This window comes from Cricetulus griseus, chromosome 3 (genome assembly GCF_003668045.3).
Source record: "Cricetulus griseus strain 17A/GY chromosome 3, alternate assembly CriGri-PICRH-1.0, whole genome shotgun sequence".
Lineage (NCBI taxonomy): Eukaryota > Metazoa > Chordata > Mammalia > Rodentia > Cricetidae > Cricetulus > Cricetulus griseus.
Window position 1 is genome coordinate 141570551 of NC_048596.1, and position 14929 is coordinate 141585479.

Consider the following 14929-nt stretch of genomic DNA (forward strand, 5'->3'; position numbering starts at 1 on the left):
AAAAAGAAAAAGAAGAAAGAACGTACAAATTTTGCTCATACGCAGAATGAAAATCAATAAGAGCTCCTAATCATATCATACATAAAGAATGTTAAGTTGGTTATAGCTCAGTGTTTGTGATGGTTAGTGTTAATATCAACCTAGCAGAACCTGGAGTGGCCTGGGAGGTAAGCCTCTTGACATGTCTGTGGGGAATTATCTTGACATATAAACTGATGTGGGAAGATTCATCTTAACTATGGGTAGAACTAGCCCTGGGCAGTGGACCATGCATGGAAAAAGCAGGCTGAGCACCAGTAAGCATCCACTGCTCTCCTGTTACTGTGAATACAATGTGACCAGATTCTTCAAGCTCCTGCCATCAAATCATGAGCTAGAATAATCAGCCCTTTCTTTCTCCCTTAGGTTGCTTTTGGTGGAGTTGGGGTTTTTTGTTCTTAGTTTTTAATCACACCGCAAGAAAAGAAACTAAGACAGTGGTAAAGGACTTGCCCAGTACACTTAACGTCCAAGTGAATTTTTTCTTTTTAATTTTTTTCATTTTACATACTAGCCCCAGTTCCCCTTCTGCCTTCTCCCCAACTCCCCCATCCCACCCTCCCCATCCACTCCTCAGAGGGGGTAAGGCCTCCCTTGGGGAGTCAATCAAGTCTGGTATACTAAGTTGAGACAGGTCCTAGCCCCTCCTCCCTGCATCCAGGCTGAGCAAGGTATCCCACCATAGGGAATGGGTTCCAAAAAGCCAGTTCATGCACCCAGGATCAGTCCTGGTCCCACTGCCAGAGATCCCCCAACAGATCAAGCCGGTCCAAGTGATTTTCATCATTGCACAAGAAAAAGGTCCTACTCTAGCACATACCTTATGAGATGTTGGAGAGCTACACAGAGGAGGCATACAAGGTGTAGCCAGGCGGTCTAAGTGGGCCATGACAACAACTGCAGTTTGTCGTAAATCAATGGCAAGCTCATTATCTTGGGGAAGAGTAAGGTACCTCAGGAAACTCTCATTGGGGCTCAGAGGGCCAGATAAAAGCTAAATTAAAAGAAATAAACATACTCACAAACAGAAGAAAAATACCACCATCAACTTTTAATTACTCTTTATGTTTTGGTATTTAGTTCTACGTTTTCCTCTGTGTGTGTGTGTGTGTGTGTGTGTGTGTGTGTGTGTGTGTGTGTGTGTGTGCGCGCGCGCGTGCGCGCGCGCGCGTGTGTATCTTATATATTTTATTTTTAGCCATCAAACTACAATGTTGGTTATACAGCTACACTATACATTCATACCCTTCTATACCTGGCATATAAATACACATAGTATTCACTATATAATCTATGTATTTTTATTGACCTTAGAGCTTTAAGCTTGTTAGGCAAGTACTCTAAGAGTCTTCAACAGACCTCATCCCACCCACTTGAAACATTAAGTTGCTTGGACTAACATTAAATCTTTGATCCTCCTCCATCTGCCTCCCAAGTAGCTCACAAGTGGCCTGTCTACTAAAGCCTTATTTTATTACAGTTAACACCACATTTCTAACTCTGGCAAAAACAAAAAAAAAAAAAAAACAAAAAAACAGAGTCTTATTACCACTTACGAGTGTTAGCACATAAATTAGGCCAAAGTGATAATAAAACACCTAATTTTATAGAAAAGATAAAAAGTTCAACATGTACTTGTAAAGAGCCACAGTCCTGAGGTTTCATGAGTATTTGTTTATATTAATACAAAAACAGCTTAACACAGCATCTACTTCCCAAAACATTCAAGCAGCTGCTGGGAACACAAAGGCACTAAACCAGACACACAGAGATCAAATCAGCTGATCAAAATCTGCAAGTCAACATGGCAGGCAGTAGACAGATCTCTAAAAGACCAATGGATTCATGCCATACCATATTCCTCTTCATACGTACAAATGTAAGAGCTGTTGAATGGACGAATCTTTATAGTACGTGTGATACTCTACCTTATCAATATAGTACATTTGACCTCCCAAACCTGCTCCTTTCTCACTTGCTGCTGTCACCACAAACAAATACACCTAAAAGCATCTACTCCCATAAATGTACACTCTGGCTTACCTATAATAAAACTAGTTCTTCAATACTGTCAGAGTAAGAAAGGGTCATCTAAACACAAAACCCCAGTTGATACTCACATGCATGTCCCCTTCTGCATGTGGCATGTCCTTACTACAGATGATGCTCTGGAACCTCTGCAGCAGAGGCAAAAGAGGGGCACTGGTGCCCTGTGCAGACCTCTCATTATCAGTTTCCTGTGCCCCACTGTCCCACAGTTGAAGCAACAACAGGATGGCAGACAACATTTGACTGAAAAGGAAGGATATTTACATTCTAATAAAAACAAGTTAGTGTTTGTCATACCACATCAAAACTAAACAAACAAATAATTAGAATTACAGGAGAGCAATGATACAAGAAGACGCTAAAATAATGTCATGGAAATCAATGCCAAGAATTTAGCAAAAGACATTTGCCATCTATTGATATGAAAAATAAAAATAGCTAGGGCATTCAAGTAGTGCTTTCTACACAAAACTTCTAGGATCTTAAACCAACAAAGTAAGAATACCTACTTCTGAAAAACTAAATAAACAGTTGTTTAGGGGAAAACAGATTACAAAGAAGTCCTAGATGACTAGACAAATTAACCTAAAAAGAAATAAAGACAAAAGACTAGTATAAGAATAAACACAGGGTCCTGGGCTAGTCTAGCTACAAAACACCATAATTTGCTATAGCCACAAACAAGTGGAATTCCACAACACAGCGGGTGTACAGACACACAACCATCTCCTGAGGTGACATGAGCCTCATACTCACCTAAGAGTTCCCCTCTGTACAGCCAACTCCAGCAGGATGGCCAAAGCCAAGTGCTGGTCCTGTAGAGGAACTCCTCCTGGCCCCTTAGTCCCTGTTGTTCCATGAACATCTCTGAAATGACAGCAACAGGAAGGCTAGGCAACATCAGAGAAAGCAGCAAACGTAAAATCATACCAGCAGGCTAATTATATTCAATCTCCCATGTAAAAAGACAAGCACATATACATACACATACACAAACACACATACATGAGGAGGGGAAAGATAAAAGGAGGGAGGGAGGGAGGGAAGGAGGAAGGGAAGGAGAAAGGGAGGGAGGGAGGGGGAGGAAAAACTCTTTATTGAAGGGGGGTGTGCTTCTACTAATGTGTGGATCAAATCTTGAGCCTTGGACACACTGGCATTGGGCTCTATCACTGAGCTCTACTTCCCAGACACTAAAGGTGTATTTTTTAAAAAAGCATGAAAGTAGATTATTAGAAGACAGACCCTATGTTTCTAATGCATAAAATAAGTTTTACCATTGCACAAAACGAGTAGAAAGGTCTTTAATGGGGCTATAGTTCGGTTAGTAGAGTCCTTTCACTAGCATGCACAAGTCCCTGGATTGAATCCCCAGCAGTGCATAAACTGAACAGGATTACACATTTACAATCCTAGTACTTGACGTAGAGGCAAAAGGATCAGAAGTTCAAGGTCATCCCTGGCTACATAGTAGTTTGAGTCCAGCCTGGGCTGCATGAGAGCCTGTCTCAAGGGAAGGAGGAAAGAAGGAATGGAGGAAGTTAAGGGGGTGGTGGGCATCTTTCCAATTTGAACAAAATGTAGTATCAACTTTCCCATACAAAATTGGAGAATTAACTTTTAAAGTTACCAGAGGACCTAATGGCACATGCCTATGCATATTTGTATTTCACATCAAAGAAATATTTGGGCGTTGGTGGCACATGCCTTTAATCCCAGCACTCGGGGGGCAGAGGCAGGCGAATCTCTGGGAGTTCTTGAGACCAGCCTGGTCTACAAGAGCTAGTTCCAGGACAGCCTCCAAAGCCACAGAGAAACCCTTTCTCAAAAAACCAAAAAAAAAAGAAAACAAGTAACTACAGATTCATATTCAATCCAAGAGCAGAAACATACACCTAAAGTCTTAACTACCAAGGAGCTGAGGATCACCTGAGTTCAAGAGCTCTGGGCTATAGTACGCTACACCAATTGGATGTCCACACTAAGTTCAATATAGCAACCTCCTAGGAGCAGGGAACCACCAAGTAGTTTAGGACTACTGGCTTGTCTAAGGAGGGGTACAGCTGTCAGCTCAATTCAGAAATGGGGCAAGTCAAAACTCCCATTCTAATCAAAATCATATACAATTTTTTTTAAAGTATAGTTATATGCTACATTTGGATCATAAATGTATGCCAAACACTCTCTGGCGAGTTCCAAATCCATGGCACTATGGAAAAGTTTAGAACATTTATAATAGAGCCTAATACAAAAGTTAGTCGTTGCTGGTGCACTCCTGAAGGGAACACAACAACCTTGATATCGCCTCTTTCTCTCTTTTGCTTATTGGCTGCCATGAATGAAACAGGCTCCTCCATGGTGATCTTTGCTGACACAGGTCCAAAGCACCAGGGCCAAGTGACCATAGACTTCAGAAGTCTCTGAAACCATCAGCCAAAACCCTCCCTTCTTTTCAGCTGGTTGTCTGAGGTTTTTGTTACAATAGTAAACTAACAAACAAGCTTACACATTTTTTTCTGCAGTAAGAACAATCATATCCAGTAATACATGCTCAGCAACTACTCTACTACTGAGCCACACACCCAGCACTCATCAGAAAATTTTGTTTGAGTAGCTGTGTACTCATATATTATCTACCAAGACTTCCAAGCAAGCACCATCAATCCCTCAAAACAGTGGCTCTTCATTAACACCAAGAGGCACACAAGAAGTGCTCAAAAAAAATTAAAAAATAAAATAAAAAATCTGGTATTTTCCATCACAATTCTGTGTGATAGCTTCTTGGGTCAAGTCACAACAATCACAAATTAAATCATCAAAAAGCTGAGAATGACCAGGCGGTGGTGGCACATGCCTTTAGACCAGCACTTGGGAAGCAGAGGCAAGTGGATCCCAGTGAGTTCAAGGCCAGCCTGGCCAAGACAGCCAGGACTGCTACACAGAGAAACTCTGTCTTGAAAATCAAAAACAAAAATAAAAAAAGCTGAGAAAAGGCTCAGCATGTAAAAAAGCATTTACTGCCATGACTGATTTACCTGAGTTCAATCCCCAGGACACATATGGTTCACTGTGACTCATTTACCCATACACACACACACACACACACACACACACACACACACACACACACACACACACACACACACACACACACACACACTAAATAAATAAAATGTATAAAAACAATTTTAAAGTTCGGAATGGTGGCACATGCCTTTAATCCCAGCACTCAGGAGTCAGAGACAGGCAGATATCTCTGTGAGCTCGAGGCCAGCCTGGTCTATAAAGCAAGTTCCAGGACAACCAGGACTATTAAACAGAGAACCTGTCTAAAAATAAACAAAAAAACTCAATGTGAGTAGCAAGAACTTGAAAGTATACTGAAAACACAGTAGCAAAACCTAGTGAACAAGTTCCCAAAGCACAGTAATGAGATGAGAACGACGCTCAAGCACCCTGGAGCTATTTCATAGAAAAGCAAGAAAAGTGCCAACTCACCCAGTCACAACAGACCTGAGGAACCTCGTTGCTCTCTCTACCACCTCCAGCCACACAGAGGATACCGTGCTCTCATCAAAGAGAGAGGCCTCAGGAAGAGCTCGAAGGGCATCCAGGGACTCCTGCAAGAGCTCACTACAGAGATCCGCATCCTCACCTGAGCAACATACAGTGAGGCATTGTTGAGAAGCAGAGTTCCAGTCACTCCTACTGAGCTTCCAATCCCTCAAGTGAAAAGATGTTAATGAAATTCCTCATTCAATAGGTCAAACTCTAACACAGCTGTGGAAATTCCATTCCACCTTTGATATCTCTCACAGAAGCAGTATATGTGAGACATACTGAATATCTCTTACCTGAAGTGTTGGGTGTCAGAAGTGAGTCAGTTGCTCACTCGCTCTGTCTCTGTCTCTGTCTCTGTCTCTCTCTGTGTGTGTGTGTGTGTGTGTGTGTGTGTGTGTGTGTGTACGCGTCCTTGAGAAGGAGATTTCTGTTTCATATACATCTTACACACAGATACTGCAGATAATCTCATGCAGCATCTTTAGTGTAGCTATATTCTGGCAGCAACCAGCAGCAACTGTGTGTCATATTTTCTACTTGTGGTATCATGGGTCAAAAGCCTTCAGATTTTGGAGCATTTTCAGATTGCGTATTTTCAGAGTATGGATGCTCAACTGGTAACTTCTTACTAAGGCATCCCATAGTGAAGGAGAAGAAGTGGGTGAGCACTTTCTTCAAAACACAGACCTAAAAATTCAGAGACCCTATAGCCTCTGATCTTAAAAAAGAAAGGACTTAAAGAGAATGAAGACATTTACAAAAAATTAAACGACCCTGAAAAACACCCCTGACATAGCCTTGGGGACCTGGTAGTCTAGCTGGTATGTAGCTAACAAGGAACTTGCTGTGTCAGAATTGCTCAGGGAACTCAAAACTCCTATCTATGAATGAAACAGAACGGCATGCTAAACACATACCTGAACGCCAGGCCCTTCGTAAGAAAGCAAAGGCAAAGGAGAGTGCTGCTCGGGACCCAACTCTGGCAAGTCCTTCTACACCTCTGCCTGTGGGACGGGAACTGCAGACAAACACAAAGGATAAAATAACTGGTCAGTCAGAGGGACAGGAAAATAATACAACAAGAATGTAGGTGAGAGTGTAACCTATGGTCTTCTTTAGCTATCAGGATCCTTGGTGGGTTTTAGTTTCAATTTTTTAAACTTTGTATAAAATATCCTTTGTAAAGGAAAAGTTTCTTTGTAAGGGGATAAATACTGCAGGGAAGGCTGTGTGCAAATCTGTGAGGGCCTGAATAGTGTAGGGGAGGCTGTGTGCACATCTGTGAGGGCCTGAATAGTGTAGGGGAGGCTGTGTACACATCTGTGAGGGCCTGGATAGTGTAGGGGAGGCTGTGTGCACATCTGTGAGGGCCTAGATAGTGTAGGGGAGGCTGTGTGCACATCTGTGAGGACCTGGATAGTGTAGGGGAGGCTGTGTGCACATCTGTGAGGACCTGGATAGTGTAGGGGAGGCTGTGTGCACATCTGTGAGGACCTGGATAGTGTAGGGGAGGCTGTGTGCATATCTGTGAGGGCCTGGATAGTGTAGGGGAGGCTGTGTGCACATCTGTGAGGGCCTGAATAGTGTAGGGGAGGCTGTGTGCACATCTGTGAGGTCCTAGATAGTGTAGGGGAGGCTGTGTACACATCTGTGAGGACCTGGATAGTGTAGGGGAGGCTGGGTACACATCTGTGAGGACCTGGATAGTGTAGGGGAGGCTGTGTGCACATCTGTGAGGGCCTGGATAGTGTAGGGGAGGCTGTGTGCACATCTGTGAGGGCCTGGATAGTGTAGGGGAGGCTGTGTGCACATCTGTGAGGGCCTAGATAGTGTAGGGGAGGCTGTGTACACATCTGTGAGGGCCTGGATAGTGTAGGGGAGGCTGTGTGCACATCTGTGAGGTCCTAGATAGTGTAGGGGAGGCTGTGTGCACATCTGTGAGGACCTGGATAGTGTAGGGGAGGCTGTGTGCATATCTGTGAGGGCCTGGATAGTGTAGGGGAGGCTGTGTACACATCTGTGAGGACCTGGATAGTGTAGGGGAGGCTGTGTGCACATCTGTGAGGTCCTGAATAGTGTAGGGGAGGCTGTGTACACATCTGTGAGGACCTGAATAGTGTAGGGGTGGCTGTGTGCACATCTGTGAGGACCTGGATAGTGCAGAGGAGGCTGTGTGCACATCTGTGAGGACCTGAATAGTGTAGGGGTGGCTGTGTGCACATCTGTGAGGACCTGGATAGTGTAGGGGAGGCTGTGTGCACATCTGTGAGGTCCTGAATAGTGTAGGGGAGGCTGTGTACACATCTGTGAGGACCTGAATAGTGTAGGGGTGGCTGTGTGCACATCTGTGAGGACCTGGATAGTGTAGGGGAGGCTGTGTGCACATCTGTGAGTGACTATGAAGGGAGATGAGAGCTATTTGCTGCTTCCAGGGGAGGCACTGGATGCCAGAAACACAGGAATATATTTCTGAATGAGAAATTTTAGTATTACACAATAGAACCTTTAAAGCTGAGTACATACATTAAATCTGATTAGGAGAGTTTGGAGGACTATTACCAACATTTTCCCTTGAAGAAAACTGTTCCTGTGTAAACATGGAAGCTTGACTGTCCACAGTCACTCAGGAGCTTAGCCCCCCAAGAAAAGAACCTATAGCTCTAAGCCAGTATAAGACCCACTCTCAAAATTATAGCCTGTTTCTTTATCTGTGTGCGTGCGTGCGTGCGTGTGTGTACACAAATAAGTAAATACAACCTACTATAAGTCCAAAAAGTTTTTTAATCTTAGGAATTCCTTCACTTAATGAAAGATATTCCGATTAACTTACCAATGCTTAAATCAACAGAGCAACCAAGACACTTTCTGTATCTAGGTTGATATAATCAACACACAAGTGTGCTTAAGTCTCTTAGCATCAACTGCTCACATATACAGAGCTCTCAGACCAGGGACATCACTGTGGGCTGCTGTCTATGTGGTCAGGAAATGAAAAACTATGCCCCAGCTATTTTCAAATAGAAAGAAACCCCAGAGGACTCTTGGCACAGTTAACATGAAAAGTTACTTTAAATATGACGTGATTTCAACTAGATATAATTAGGAAGGGGAGGAGACGAGAAGGGAGGTGAGAAGACAGAGGAAAAGAGAGAAATGAGTAGAGATGAGGGGAGGGGAGGGAAACCAAATTAACTACAATTAACTACAAATAAACTACAATTAACATTTATCTGAAGATGTGTGAGAGATTCCTACACTTCCTATTGCATCTCCCACACAATTCCCATGTGCACTCTAGGAAGTGAAAGCCACTATCACAACAAAAGAAACAAGCTCCTAACCATAAAAAATATGAGTTACTATGGCACTCTGTTCTCAGGTGAACAAGAATTTTCATAGTTAGATTGAGGAAAAACTACAATTTTACATGAGCCTTAAATATTCTATTATCAGTTAATACCATGGGGGAAGTTTATTGGTGCAGTCACAAATATCCACAAATTAAAAACCGTATGTCTGGAAGCACCTGTAGTATTAAAGAAACTGTCTTAAACAAAAGAGCCAGAACTTACTGGGAGATGCCAACAGGCTTCTTCCATTTTAGAATTACCTTTTCTTCTCCGTGGGAGGCACAGAAATGCTGCTGCTTTTCCACTTAACTTTGACATTCTCCTGAAAAACAGTTCTGTTCAAGGCAATGAAATAGCGTTCTAGGATCACCAGCCTCTGCTTTAACCTCAAGGCTGAGAGTGTAGTGGTAGCTGACTGCACGGCCAGGGCTTGCTGCTCTTTAACCAGCACAGAAAGACACTCCTTCAGTTCATTCACATCTGAAACACAAGACAAGAAAACACTCTGGGGCTGGAGAGATGGCTCAGAGGTTAAAAGCACCAACTGCTCTTCCAAAGGTCCTGAGTTCAATTCCCAGCAAACACATGGTGGCTCACAACCATCTGTAATGAGATCTGGTGCCCTCTTCTGATGTGCAGATATACATGGAAGCAGAATGTTGTATAAATAAGAAATAAATAAATAAAATCTTTAAAAAAAAAAAAAAAACAACACTCTGACTTTTCAATATCTTGGGCATGGTTGGCAGTAATAATGAGAAACTAGGCAATGACAGTAGAAACACCTAAGTATACAATCTGCCCAAAGCATTCAACACTGTGTACATATTAGCTGGTAGTACTCTATATCCACATAGGAAACTCAGGCAGAGAGGAGTTAAGTGACTTGACTAAAATCACACAGGGGAGTATAACACAAGATATGGATGGCTTCTGGCCTCCATCATACACTACTCTATAATTACCATGTAAAAGTTGCTAATACAAAACTAAAGGCACTTGCTAAACATGCAGAAGGCCCTGGGCTCAAGGCTTAGCCCCAAAGAAATGAATAAACAAATTCTCAAAACCATAAAGTCAAACTTCTCAGTAGCCCACTTTCTAGGAAAAAAAAAAAAAAAAAAAAAAAAACTTTAGCCACTTTGCTATACAACTAAAGTCAAAATAAAAACACAGTTTAGAGAGAGAGAATTCATGTGCATGTGCTTCTGTATAGGCAAATGCACATGTGTGTGGAAGCCAGAGGACAACTTCAGATGTCATTCTTCATGTGCTCTCTACGTGATTTTTGAGACTGGGTTTCTCACTGGCCTGGAACATGCCAAGTACACTAGGTTGGCTGGCCAGCAAACCCTAGGGATCTGCCTGTCTCCACCTCCTCAATGCTAAGATTATAAGTGAGAGCCACCACACCCCATATGTTTTACATGTGTGCTGTAGATAGGTCTCCCCAAACCCAAAAGCAGTATTACAATAAAATTACTCTATATGAATAACTAATGAAAGGAATACATTTATGGAACTATTGGAAGATAAAGTAGGCAGATTGTATAAGTGATTAAGCTATTCTCTCTAGTGTATGTTTGAATTTTTCACAAGTGGTTTTTGTTGTTGTTTTAAGTAGCTGTAAGACAATCATATGAATAAAATAAGCTAAAAAAAAATTCGGGCCTAGCAACAAGTTACCTAAGACTACAGAAAAAAAATTGCAGTTGTAAATTAAGTTACCTCTTAACACCACCATGCTAACACTGCTCCTGTGTTTATGTTCTGTCCTTAAGACCCAGACCCTGACAGATAATCACAGAGCCACAACTAACCTCCCTTAAATGGAAGGGAGGTGAAGGGAACTGGAATTGTCATGTAATTCAATCGTGTTTGTAACTCAAAAAAAAAAAAACAAAAAAAACAAAAAACAAAAAACAAAAAAGAATATAGCTCAATGGTGTACCATGTGTTTAGCTTATACAAGACCCTGGGGTCAAGCCCCAATACACATAAAAACAAATTTTTGAAACAAAAATGCATTAGATCTTTTTAAAAATTAAAACACAATAAAGGAAGACCAAAGAAGAAAAGTGTAAGCTTTACTTGCTTGGATAAAAAGAACTGGGTGAATTTATCATCATCTACATATGATATAACTAAAAAAGAAAAAAAGTATTTTCATGCACTTAAATGAATATTTCTCCAAAGAACAAAAACATTTACAGATCAGTCAGCAGATGAAAAGAAATGTTCAACCTCACATATCATTAATAATACAAATCAAAACAGTAACACGCCATTTCACATGTGGATATGATTCAGGGTGGATATTATCAAGAGGAAAATAACAAGCAAGGACCTGGACAAACTAGAGCCCTTGTGGACTGCTAAGAGAATGAAACCCTAGTGTGGTCTCTGAAAAAACACTGTACCAGTGCTTGAAAAAGTTCATCAGAGTATTCCCACACAATCCAGTGCACCTGGGAATACATAGGGAACTAAAAGCAGTGACCTCAAGCAGAGACTGGACAACCATGTCTGTGGTAGCAACACTCATCTACTCAGGGACAATGACAATCAGATCTCAAGGCTGGCAGTGATGCTCACGAGGAGTGGCTCTCTCCAGACTAGTACACAGAAGCTTGCCAGTTAGTATGATTATTGTTTTTCACAAGCAGAATTGTGCCTTTCATATTTTTTCTACAGCGTAATTTTTCTAGTTTCATTTGTTTATTTATTGTTTCTGACTCTAGTAACTAGTCAGAAATTCAAATAAAATAAGCTTCCTAGATTAAACTTATTTTAAATAAATGTTATTATTATGAAAAACACAAAAGGGAGTAGTACTCCAAGGGTCCACCAACTGGAGCAGATATAATCAAAATATGCACACAAACAAATCATGAAATATTATTTAACATTTAAAAGGCCATAGCATGCACTTGGAAGGTAGAGGCAGGTGGATCTCTGAGCTCGAGGTTTGCCTGATCTACAGAGTAAATTCCCCGACAGCCAAGGCTACACATAGAAACCCTGTCTTGAAAAACTAAAGGGCCACATCATGGATAAACTTAAATATATACTAAGCAAAATAAGCTAGATAATAGAAATAAACACTATATAAGTCTATTTATGTGTGGTGCTTTTGAAGAATGAAGAGCAGACAAAGATGACTGTAGTTGCCTGGAGGGTTAGGGGGTAGTGTTTAATGGATATGGGTGGTAGCAATTTTGTACCAGAGTATGAACACATTTAATGAACTACACACTTAAAAAGTGGTTATAATGGTTATATTCAAATATATTTTACTACTATACTTTGTAACAGAAATATTTTACTGTAATACAGGTTTTAATTTTAGAAAATTCCATTAACAAACAAAAACTTGATCCACTGCTGTCAAAAAGTGTAATACCTGGCTGCTTGCCCCACACCCAACTCTCCAGGATTGATTTGGCTCTCAACACGGGTGCTGGCGTCTCTTCTTCCTCCTTCTTCTCTTTGTCATTAAGATCTTCTTTCTTGGTTCCACTCTGAGTATCAACACCATCATCTGGAGAATTAAAAATGCTGAAGTCTATAATTGTTGCTCAAAAATGCAATAGTCAAGTTGGACATGGTAGCTCATGCCCATAATCCCTGGCATACAAATTTAAGAGCATCTTGGGCCACACAGTAAGTTCCAGGCCAGCCTGGGCTTCAGAGTAAGGCCCTGACTCAAAATAAGGGAAAGAGGAAGGGAGGGAAAGAGAGAAGGATGGGGGGCGGGGGGGGGCACATCTCTTATTAATCTCTACAAACTCTCTTCCCAAACACAGCAGAGTTACAGCACATCAGTAACTCAATGTTTTAGATTTTTAAAACATCACATGAATTTGAAATGCAAAAGATTCAGCATAGTTAAATTAATAATGAATGAATACAATATAAGGGATTTTTCAAATTCTTTAACGCATGAAGGGTTTTTTTAATATTTTTCAATGAACTCCTACAGCTGATAAACACCTTCAGCAAGGTAGCAGGATACAAAATTAACTTAAATAAATCTGTAGCCCTACTGTATACAGATGATAAACTCAATGAGAAAGAAATCATGGAAACATCACCTTTCACAATATCCACAAGCAACATTAAATATCTGGGGGTAACACTAACCAAAAAAGTGAAAGACCTGTACAATAAGAACTTTGAGACTTTAAAGAAAGAAATTAAAGAAGATACCAGAAAGTGGAAAGATCTCCCGTGCTCTTGGATAGGCAGAATTAACATAGTAAAAATGGCAATTCTACCAAAAGCAATCTACAGATTTAATGCAATCCCCATCAAAATCCCAACACAGTTTTTCACAGACATTGAAAGAACAATACTCAACTTTATATGGAAAAATAAAAAACCTAGGATAGCCAAAACAACTCTTTACAATAAAAGATCCTCTGGAGGCATCACCATCCCTGACTTCAAGGTCTACTATAGAGCCATAGTTCTGAAAACAGCTTGGTATTGGCACAAGAATAGACAGATAGACCAATGGAATCGAATTGAAGACCCAGATATTAACCCACGCACCTACGAACACCTTATTTTTGACAAAGGTGCTAAATCCATACAATGGAAAAAAGATAGCATCTTCAACAAATGGTGCTGGCACAATTGGATTCGAACATGCAGAAAATTGCAGATAGATCCATACTTGTCACCATGCACGAAACTTAAGTGCAAATGGATCAAAGATCTCTCCATAAACCCAGCCACACTGAATCTTTTAGAAGATTTCATAATGTCTTTAATATTTATCTATTTGAACTTCACATTAATTGCTTTAATCCAGTGACTCAAAACTGCTGGACAACTTGAAGTTCTAGCTAGAGCAATAAGACAACAAAAGGAGATCAAGGGAATACAAATCGGAAAGGAAGACTTCAAACTCTCACTATTTGCAGATGATATGATAGTCTACATAAGTGACCCGAAAAACTCAACCTGGGAACTCCTACAGCTGATAAACACCTTCAGCAAAGTGGCAGGATACAAGATTAACTCAAAAATAATCTGTAGCCCTACTATATACATACGGATGACACATTGGTGGAGAAAGAAATCAGAGAAGCATCACCCTTTACAATTGCCACAAACAACATAAAATACCTCGGAGTAACACTAACCAAAAAAGTGAAAGACCTGTACCATAAGAATTTTGTGTCTCTAAAGAAAGAAATTAAAGAAGATACCCGAAAATGGAAAGATCTCCCATGCTCTTGGATAGGCAGGATCAACATAGTAAAAATGGCAATCTTGCCAAAAGAAATCTACAGATTCAATGCAATCCCCATCAAAATCCCAACTCATTTCTTCACTGCCCTTGAAAGAACAATTCTCAACTTTATATGGAGAAACAAAGACCCAGGATAGCCAAAACAACCCTGTACAACAAAGGAACTACTGGAGGCATCACCATCCCTGACTTCAAGCTCTATTACAGAGCTATAGTCCTGAAAACAGCTTGGTATTGGCACAAAAATAGACAGGTAGACCAATGGAATAGAGTTGAAAACACTGAAATTAACCCACACACCTACGAACACTTGATTTTTGACAAGAATCCAAATATATATGCTGGAACAAAGAGAACATCTTCAACAAATGGTGCTGGCACAACTGGATGCAAACATGTAGAAGACTACAAATAGACCCAAGCCTTTCACCCTGCACAAAACTTAAGTCAAAATGGATCAAAGACCTCAACATAAACCCAGCCACACTGAACCTACTAGAAGATAAAGTGGGAAATACCCTTGAATTAATTGGTACAGGAGACTGCTTCCTGAACATAACACCAGTAGCACAGACACTGAGATCAACAATTAATAAATGGGACCTCCTGAAACTGAGAAGCTTCTGTAAAGCAAAGGACATAGTCAAGCAAGACAAAAAGACAGCCCACA

The 14929-nt window shown here is 40.9% G+C and overlaps 1 protein-coding gene across 4 annotated transcripts in view; it reads right to left on the reverse strand.

Moving 5' to 3' along the window:
* Herc2 (HECT and RLD domain containing E3 ubiquitin protein ligase 2) overlaps positions 1-14929 on the reverse strand; it is a 175960-nt gene that overhangs the window by 138096 nt on the left and 22935 nt on the right. For 3 of the 4 annotated variants that reach the window (XM_027404742.2, XM_035442481.1, XM_027404739.2), the window contains 7 exons: positions 12403-12540; positions 9260-9479; positions 6567-6667; positions 5587-5743; positions 2845-2955; positions 2160-2331; positions 860-1033 (listed from right to left, as the gene is read on the reverse strand). In XM_027404742.2, coding sequence (XP_027260543.1) covers positions 860-1033; positions 2160-2331; positions 2845-2955; positions 5587-5743; positions 6567-6667; positions 9260-9479; positions 12403-12540 — 1073 coding nt within the window. The remainder of the gene's footprint in view (positions 1-859; positions 1034-2159; positions 2332-2844; positions 2956-5586; positions 5744-6566; positions 6668-9259; positions 9480-12402; positions 12541-14929) is intronic. The other variant, XM_027404741.2, reaches the window with a different exon arrangement.